Source organism: Microtus ochrogaster, chromosome 7, assembly GCF_000317375.1.
Source record: "Microtus ochrogaster isolate Prairie Vole_2 chromosome 7, MicOch1.0, whole genome shotgun sequence".
In the NCBI taxonomy this organism is placed as follows: domain Eukaryota; kingdom Metazoa; phylum Chordata; class Mammalia; order Rodentia; family Cricetidae; genus Microtus; species Microtus ochrogaster.
In genome coordinates this window covers 51,711,050-51,720,616 of record NC_022014.1, presented here as the reverse complement: position 1 = coordinate 51,720,616, position 9,567 = coordinate 51,711,050, and the positions used below count along the sequence as shown (strand labels likewise).

General features: G+C 43.0%; 1 protein-coding gene across 6 annotated transcripts in view; it reads right to left on the bottom strand.

The window, feature by feature from the left end:
• Ggnbp2 (gametogenetin binding protein 2) overlaps positions 1-7,030 on the bottom strand; it is a 42,723-nt gene extending 35,693 nt beyond the window's left edge. For 2 of the 6 annotated variants that reach the window (XM_026780223.1, XM_026780224.1), the window contains exon 1: positions 6,176-6,365. In XM_026780223.1, coding sequence (XP_026636024.1) covers positions 6,176-6,268 — 93 coding nt within the window. In that variant the 5' untranslated portion in view covers positions 6,269-6,365. Of the gene's footprint in view, positions 1-6,175; positions 6,464-6,865 lie in introns of those variants that run through there. The other 4 variants (XM_005350330.2, XM_005350329.3, XM_026780222.1 and 1 more) reach the window with 4 other exon arrangements.
• Positions 7,031-9,567: the final 2,537 nt, after the last annotated feature.

The following is a 9,567-nucleotide window of genomic DNA, read 5'->3' as shown; positions in this document are numbered from 1 at the left end:
CTCTGTAGACCAGGCTGGTCTCGAACTCACAGAGATCCGCCTGTCTCTGCCTCCCGAGTGCTGGGATTAAAGGCGTGCGCCACCATCGCCCGGCGAGAATCACTTTAATTAACAAGCAAAATATCTAACAATGTATGTTGTCCACTATACTTAATGTAATCAAATCTACTCAAATTTTAAAGTAATAATCCTGGTATTGAAAACCCTGGTCCAAGCTAGACATGATGGCACACTTATAATCCCAGCACACAGAGACTAAGGCAGGAAAATCATGGGTTTGAGGCCAGCCTGGGCTACACAGAAAAACCTACCTTATCCCCTACTTCATGACCATCATCACTAAGAAATTCTGGTCCTGAAAACTAAACTGAAAATAGTTAACAGGCGAGGAATGTGGCTCCTTGCCTACCATGAACAAGGCCCTAGGATTGGCCCCAGCACTGAAAACAGTTCAATTAACCTACATTCTTTTAGAATCACCTCACAGGGTTTAAATATAAGAAATTTAGCTGTCAAGCAAGACTTATGATCTGGAGTATAGCACTTGTTTAATATGAGCAGTCCTGAGTTTAGGCTTCAGAATACAACAAAAATAAAACTAGGTGGAAGGCAGAGAGCCAAACATTAAGACCTATCAACCAACCTTTTAAAAATTACAATCATTCAGTGGCTTATGAGGCTAAAGAAAAAGGATCAATAGTTCAGCCAGGGCCATCAAGATCAAGATGGCTCAGCATGTTAAATAAAGCATTGCTGCAAAGACTGATGACTCAAGTTCAATCCCTAGGACCCACGTTAGGAGACAAACAACTCCAAGTTGTCTTCTGACCTCCACTTACATGGGCATGGGGTGAGATACACATGCTTATACACATAAACACATGTATAAATAAACACAGTTTTTAGAAGAGGTTTGGGACAGCCTGGCTATCTTATTGAAACCACAACTCAAAATTTAAAGGGGAAGATGGTGTTGGCAATTGAGAGATGGCTCAGGAGTTAGGAGCTGCTCTTTCCAGAAGAGCATTTTTGATTCCCAACATTCGCACAGTGGGCTCACAATTAATTATTGTAACTCCAGTTTTAAGTGATCAGACCTCCTCTTCTGGCTGACAAAAGCACCAGACATACACATGGTTCATAGATATACATGTAGGCAAAACAACAACATACATAAAATAAAAACTTCGTTAAAGGGATGGGGATATTTGCTCCAGGAGTAGAGAGAGCATTTGCACAGCATATGGGAGACACTGAGTTCAAACACCAGTAAAATACACACACGTATGCTACACATACCAAGGAAAAGAAAAAAATAACGAATATACAGGTGTCAAGTCTCTTACCAAGCAGCATAAATGTCAAAAATCAAATCTATCACAGAGCCCTTCCTGAACTGGATACTTTCTATTCTCTTGAACATCCATTTGAGCCAAAGATTCTGTCCTAAATAAATAACTACCTCAACCTCGTCTTTCAAACATTTAGGGTAACAGCTTTTATTTGTATTGTTTTTTGGTCAACTAGTATATGATAATGTTTTCAGAGAACAGTAAGAAAAGTAGAAGGCTGCCTGGTCTACAGAGCTAGTTCCAGGACAGGTTCCAAAACCACAGAGAAACCCTGTCTCAAAAAACCAAAAAAAAAAAAAAAAAAAAAGAAAGAAAGAAAAGTAGAAGGCAAAGAGGCCACTTGCACTATTTTCTCCATTCTTTCAAACCACTTCCTTGACTTAATCTTAGATTCTAGGTTACCTAAGGAAGACAGCCCTGTAAAGTACTTAAGGTGCGGTTTCACAGAGGAATCATTAGTGTTCAGCTGCATGATGAGGATACCTATCCAGAGCCATCCAAAAATAGAACAAGTCATTGCGCAGCAATTACTGCTTTGTAAAGTTTATTGCATCCATTAGTGACTTTCACTCTTAAGCATCTGTCCCAGTTTTACCTGACCACAAAAAAAAAAAAAAATGGTTTCAGACTATTCTCATGAGCTCTAACCAATGAAATTAAGTTTGTATTTATCAAAATTAATGTTATTTTTGTTTTGCTCTCTAGTGTCACTACTCATAAAACTATTTTTAACATGAATCACCCCCATGAAAGTTAAATATTAGCAAGCTGAAAGAAAACACTAAATACTTGTAGCAAATGATAAACTATTAATTCCCAGGTGTTAACATTTTCTTCCTTTTAGGCTTAGTTGAAAACTGCTACCAATTTCTAGTCCATTTATTACTTTGTGGGGGGGGGCATATATGCATGCCAGAGATGCTCGTTTAGAAGTCAGGACAACTTGCAGAAGTCAGTTGTTCCCTCCTACCACATATGTCCCAAGAATGGAACTCACATCATGTGGCAGCAACCACCTTTATCCACTAAGCCATTCTGTCACCCCAGTTTACAGTTTGTTTGGATCAATTTGAATTAAAAGGGTTGTCTTCTAGAAATGTTGTAGTAATTTGACAGTATGAATCAAGAAACTTGTAAAACATTCTAATCCTTCAGGAAGTATATTTCCAAAAGCCCAAGGGAGGAAAATTAATGGCTCAATGCATTGTCCATATTTCTACAGCATTATTCATAGCAAAAATTAGCAGCCAGACTTCATAGAAGGACATTATGGAGTATCATACAACTTACACAACCATTAAAAACACAACAAAAGCAGTGGTACACATCTTCAGTCATACCAGTTGAGAGGCTGAGATATGAGCGGGCCATCAAAATGGCTTAGTAGGTAAAGTGCTTGCTGTCAAGCCTGACAACCTGTCTTCCATCCCCAAACCTACACAGCGGAAGAAAACTGTCCTCTGACTCCCACATATGTACTATGGCATATACACCTACAAACAATAAATAAACGTATACATAGATTTCTTAAAAAGGAGAGTATAAAATGTTCCGGACAGTGTAGCTCAACTTTGCCTGTGTGTAGTGATAACTAGAATGAACTCTAATGCTGCTTCTCTCTGAGACAGAGTAATTTGTTTTGTGGTTATCTGTTAAGATTTGATAAGAACTGCATCTTTTAATTTTATTTACCCCCTTTTCAAATCTTGCTGACGAGGAAGAAGGAGAGATAGCTCAACAGTTAAGAGTGTACACTGCTCTTGCAGAGGACTGTAGTTCCTGGGGGAATCTAATGCCTCTGCTGACCCCCTCAGGATCCTGCCCACACATGGTGCATATACACTCAGGCGCACACACACATACACATAAAATAAAAATATTTTTAATCTCATTGAAAGAAACTAATTCTACAAAGATAATGTCTAAAATAAAACCTGCATTCTTTCTGTCAACTATTTTATACTTCTAAAATACTATAGCTACATAACCTGATACTTTCCTAAATTGTGTATCAATTGATAAGTTTACTTAGTTACTTAGGACTGATCTCTTCTACACCTGTATAGTTCAAAACCACTGAAGTACCACAGGAACCCTTTAAATGTTGGATACAGCATGTAACAAAAGAAGCTTCTAAAATGGGCTGTAGTGGCTCACACCTTTAGAACTAATACTCAGGAAGCAGAGGCAGGCGAGTATCTGAGTTCTCCTTGTCCACAGAGCAAGTTCCAGGACAGCCAAAAAAAAAAAAAAAAAAAAAAAAAAAAGAGGCTTGTTCACATACAAATACCTTAATTTTACTTTATTAACCTAAGTTAAAAACCACCAGTTTTATTATTTATTTTTTGGTTTTTCAAGACAGGGTTTCTCTGAATGAACAGCCCTAGATGTCCTGGGACTTGCTTTGTAGACCAGGCTGGCCTTGAACTCATAGAGATCTGTCTGCCTCTGCCTCCCTGGTGCTGGGATTAAAGGCATGCGCCACCACTGCCCAGTTAAAATCACCAGTTTTAACTAAGAATAAAATTTTTACTATTTCTGCTAAAAATGATGTAAATTTCAAGCATTGTAACTAGACTAACCTCTATCTGCAAACAAGATTCCTAAAACCATTTACTCAAAGATCACAAGGTTCCCCCTTTAGGTCCCTAAGAACAAAGATCAAACCAAGTTAACCTTCAGGGCACATACTGCCATCCAATATCAATGAACCAACACAGAACTCGTACCTCTGCTTCCTCTTCCCACTTCCCTCCCAACAGGTGTTTTGTTCTGCATTATCCCTTTAACTGGGATTGAGAATGATCTTGGAAAGAAGCCTGAGTCCCTAAATATGGCATAGCTTTAAGTGAATTTTCACTAACATTAATTTATTAACAGCATTCAATGATGGTGCACAAGTTTCCAACACAAACTAACAAAATTCATTTCTTAATGACAAAAATCCATTCCTAAGCAAGGAAAATGCATACCTATTATTTTGAGATATTTAAGCTTAAATTATGTCTTTGTAACAAGTCTATAATACAATAGGCAAAATTCAAGACACCCAGTACAAGGCAAAAGCAGTGTGAAACTAAAACACAATAGAATTTATCTATGAAATACTTTATCTTAAATAACAGAAGGTATTCACTAAGAATGCAGCACATACTGTCCATTTTAAGTGCTTTATAAATTTATAATGTGTCGATTAATTACTGCATTCACAGTAATTAGGTGAACCAAAGGTGGTTATGTGAAAGTGAGTTGCCTTAAAATTTGTAATACACAAAATTTACATTGGTGTTCCCTGTTTTTCATACCATTATTCAAAAGTAATATTCAAACCTCGGGATTAAAAAAAAAATGCATGTGCACACAAAAGGTTGATATCAAACAGTGTTTCAGAAGGTTATACGCTGAAGGGGACAAAAGGTAAATAACAGATGAACTACGATCAAATGTTGTCTCACTGAGAAAGAAATCATTTCATTGGTCAGTGTTCTAGTTTGGTTTTTTTTTAACTATTTTAAATACAAACCCATTATAGTTATAATGCAAGAAAATAAGAAACCACAAACAGTACATACAACATAAATTCTACTTTATGTCAAGTCAAATCATTCTACCAAGTCTCATTAGAAGTAAAAAGGAAAAAAAAAAAAAAACATGCTTTCGCTTGCAAAGTTCCGTCGAAGTGAAGCAGTCAATAGCTCTGCTAATCCTTTAAAAATGCTGCAGCTCTTAACTGAGACTGGCAAAAAGAAAGGCACACACTGACTGACATCTCTACAATGACTTGCATTTTATATAAAATGTTAAAACCTTCTAGATACCTGCAAAAAAAAAATTTCAGGAAGATAGGGATCTGCCCTTGAAAGGCAAAAAAGCCAAAGGTTAGAAGATGGAGAGACATATACATCAGATCAACCGGTGAGTGTATAATCCAAGAGTGTCAGCAACAAAATGCAGATTTCAAAACTTGTTCAGAAAGGGTTCATTTCATTTCTTAAACAGTGGCAACCAACTGCACTCATTTCCTGCTCAGAATCAACTCAAAATTTCTGCCATTTCCTTTTAGAGGAAATAGTACTGTAACACAGGGTGGAGAGGATCGGCAATGGTATACTAACACCAAGTCTTCAAACAACGAGCCGCCCACGTTTGTCTCTACACCCATACTACGTTTACACATTCAATAATTGGGTCTTTTAAAAAAAGGTTACTTGTGAACTAAATAAAAGCCAAGAAGGCCTATTTTGAAGAGTCACGGCTTAACACAATCATTTCCACAACTATAATATAATATATAATAATATATAGTATATACGAGGCAATCCGAGACGTATAAGAAAATCAAATCATTTTAGTGGAATCTTCAGTGTGCAAGAGAATGTCCCTCTGCCCTGTCGTGATAGCTACAGTGTTAAAGTAGAAAATACACCGGTAGCAGTGCAGCTGCGACATTTCCAGATAATTAGGCCTCCCGGAGGGTACGTGGTTTCTGTAGGGGGTAGGCCCTAAACGCCCAGCTCCTTCAACCCTTCTCCTGGTCGCGTGCTTCGGCAAAGCAGCGTCTCCAAGGAAGGAGTTCTGAAAGGGAGGAAGACCTGGGGCGAGGACGTCAAAGTGCGTCCGGGTCGCTGGGCTCGGGGCCCGCCAAGGGAACCGAGGGGCTCCCTGCAAAGGCGAGTTTGTGGGGCCTGTCGGAGAGAAGGCGGCCTCGCCTAGGAGTTGCAACACACTCTTTCTCCAGTGCGCAGCGCTCGGCCTGGGGGAGGGGGAGGAGGGGAAACAGCTGCCAGGGCAGCAGCGGGCCCAGCCCGGCCCGGCCCGCTCACCGTGAGGGTGTCGTCTATGTAGAGGGGAATCTGCCTCCTCTCGAAGGGGAACTCCTCCTCCCCGTCCCTGCACACTGCCACCAGTCGCGCCATGGTCCCCGACGCTGCCGTTGCCACCGTCACCACCTCTTCCCAGCTGCCGCTGCCGCCGCCGCCGCTGCTCCTGCCGCTGCCGCCTCCTCCCAGCTCCTGCCTGCAACAGCCAAACCCCGCGAGCGTAAGCACCCGCCACCTCGCAGCACATTCGCCACGGGGGAAAAGGGGGGGGCGCGGAGCAAGAGAGGACGGGAGAGCCGCGGTGCGTTTCCCATCACCCGATTCCACACGCGCTCGGCCAATCAGTGGCCCGCAGCACCGGGACCCGCCCCCTCGCACCGCCTGCCCTCCCCCACCCACCCCTCCGCCCGCTGGCCTCCAGTCAGGGTCCAAAGGAGAGGCGGAAAGGACCTGCTGGCCCCGGGACGTCCCCGCCCAGCTCGGAAGTCGGGGTTCCAGGAGCTCATTCCCGCCTCGGCTCCACAGCCCATACCCGCACCCAGCCACTGACCCCTTCCCCCGCTCGGAGCGCCCCGCCCAGGTGGGGGACCCTGGGCTGCAGTTGCCCGGCGCCACCCCGCCCCTGGGAGGGGTCGACCCCGCCTCGGCTCTGCAGAGTTCGGGGGTGGGGGCAAGCTCGGACCGGTTCCTCACCCGGGTCGGAGGAGGGATCTAGGTTCTGACCTTCACTGACTTCGTGGACGCCTCCCTGACCCCCACCTCTGCTCCCCGTTACCGGCTGACGAGGCCCGCGTCAGGGCCGGCCTGGGCGGGAGCGCGGCTGCGAATGCCGTTTCCTCTCCAGGCTCAGTCAGCCGCTCGCGCCACGGGGAGTGTGGGAGGGAGGGCGGGGGACGTGGGGAGGGTGTGGCCGGGAGGGGCCGCGAACTCCGGGCGGGGCCTGCCTCTTCTCGCGAGACCGCAGCCGCCTCTCTCGGGTCCCGACTTTCGAAATCTGCGTGTTTTGGTGGGGGGAACTCCCTGTGCCATCGCGCGGGCTGATCGGCGCTGTGCACCGGATTTCTCAAAATGAGCACGAAATCGAGCCAGTAGGCAGGCCGAGCAGGGTAGCCTGGTGTCTGTCCGTGCCGAACTAGGATCTGTTCTCCCGAGGGCGGAAGGGTGAAAAGCGCCCAGTCTGAGTGGACAGCATGGGTCCGGGCCCAGATGGGACTTAAGTCAGTGGTGAGGAGCTGAGGCTGTCGAGGTCAATGAGAACAGGCAGTGAAAAGACATCTGGCCATGGTTTCCAGGATTTGACACAGTCGGACTTTCACCCCTGGAAGATTGGAGGAACAGGCTCTGCTACCCTGATTGACCCGGAGCCGGCTGCCTTACGGGAAGATCTCCGAGAAGATGGATACGTGCAGAATTTGTTGTTACAAATAGAGACAAAGTTGAACGGTAGTCTATGTGGACGTTCTGACCAGAGGAACTCTTGAGTTAATATTAACTTAGGGACTCCCTTGGGCAAAGTACTGGTAGCGGCCAAAGGCCCTTCCGTCTGACCATCTTCCGAGAACCAAAGCTGTTTGTTGTAAAGACAATTCCTCTGCACTCTAGGCCCGCTGCCACGTTCTCAGGTCCTACTCTGAGGAGGTCCGTTGAAAAACCTGAACGATGGGAATTGTTTCTTCTTGATTGTTTTAACGATAAATCCAATCGCTGCTCGTATAATTGCCTGATCTTAAGGATAGATCTAATATTTCCTGGTAAATAGGCTAACGCTATTGTTACTGACCTTTAAAAGGTATTTTGATCATCACATGAAGTCTTTTGAAAGTCACAACAACAAAAAAAACCTATAGTGCATCCTTAGCCATGTTAAGACATTATGTGGTCACTGTTAGGGTAGGTGACATAATAAACTGGAAGAACCATTGTGTTCCCAAAGGTGTGATTATCTAGTAAATATGTCTTTGGGCCATACTAAAAGCAGAAGTGTGAGCCATAGCTTAACTCCAGTAAGCATATGGCTTTGCAGTTTGCATTCACCTCACAGGTTCAGGTACACAGTAAAAATATGAATATTTTCAGAGAATCTTGTGTTTATATCTACAACTATTATAATCCATGTACCTGCCTTAGATCATTTGAATTTTAGGTTATGCTTCGTAACCAATATTGAGCCAATACATTTATAGCCGCTAGCTTTAATTTTCACTAATAAATACAGACCAGGTACTAGCAAAGAACAAGCTATGAAGAAAATAGCAGTTGTGTAGCTAGAATACCTTCTGTTTTCGCTGTAATTATAGGCTATATTATTTGATACGGCAGTAGAATCAGTGGCAGACTGTTATTTAAATTAGTATGTCTGAGAATCTAAGTTGTATTTTTCTTTTCATGATCTGACAGTAGGAAGTTCTGTTTTAGCAATTAAAAATAAAAACACAAGCCCAGTGTGGTAGTACATACCTGCAATTCCAGCACCTGAGAGTCCAAGGCAGGGAGTTTACCATAAATTTGAAGCTAGCTTGGATTGCACAGACCCTATCTCAAAATAATAATAAAGTAAACAAATATATTAGATATTTTTAAAAAATAAATGTAAGTTCCTCAAAGGCAGAGACTTTGTCTGTTTGTATTCCCGGCACCTGTACCTGACACATTAGAGCTCAGTAAATCATTGTTGGATGATCTTTCTCCTCTGAAAAACAATAAATCAGAGGGATCTTGCCAACGAATTCTGATTTTATGAATTCATTAGCCTTCCTTTAGGACCTTGGGAATTAGAAGATGGGAAAAACAATGTAGACTTTGTCCTTTTTAGTTAATACCTGTAATTAGTTGTCAAAAATATTAACTTAGTTAGTGAGACTAGAAAAGTATGGAGGGCTGAGAATATAATGGTAGAACACTTGCCTAGCAGGCTCAACGCCCAAGGTTCGGTCTCTAGTACCACAAAAATAAGTACATAAATAGCATAAAAATAAATAGGACAAAAATAAATAAGAAAAGTGCCAATTGTGGAGACACATCCCAGCATTCCAGAAGCAGAAACAGGTAGATCAGATCTCAGTGAGTTCTAACTGGTCCTATACAGTGACACCCTGTCTTTAAAAAAAAAAAAGTTATTAACAAAAAAGCAACCGACCACATCCACATGACACATGTTCATTACATCATAGAATACGCCAGGTAGTAGTGGCACACATCTTTAATCCCAGCACATGGGAGGCAGAGGCAGGTATAGATCTGTGGTGTAGAAAGTTCCAGGACAAAAAGCTACAGAGAAAAAACATCTCAAAAAGACAAAAGAGCCGGGCAGTGGTGGCACGCACCTTTAATCCCAGCACTCGGGAGGCAGAGGCAGGCGGATCTCTGTGAGTTCGAGACCAGCCTGGTCTACAAGA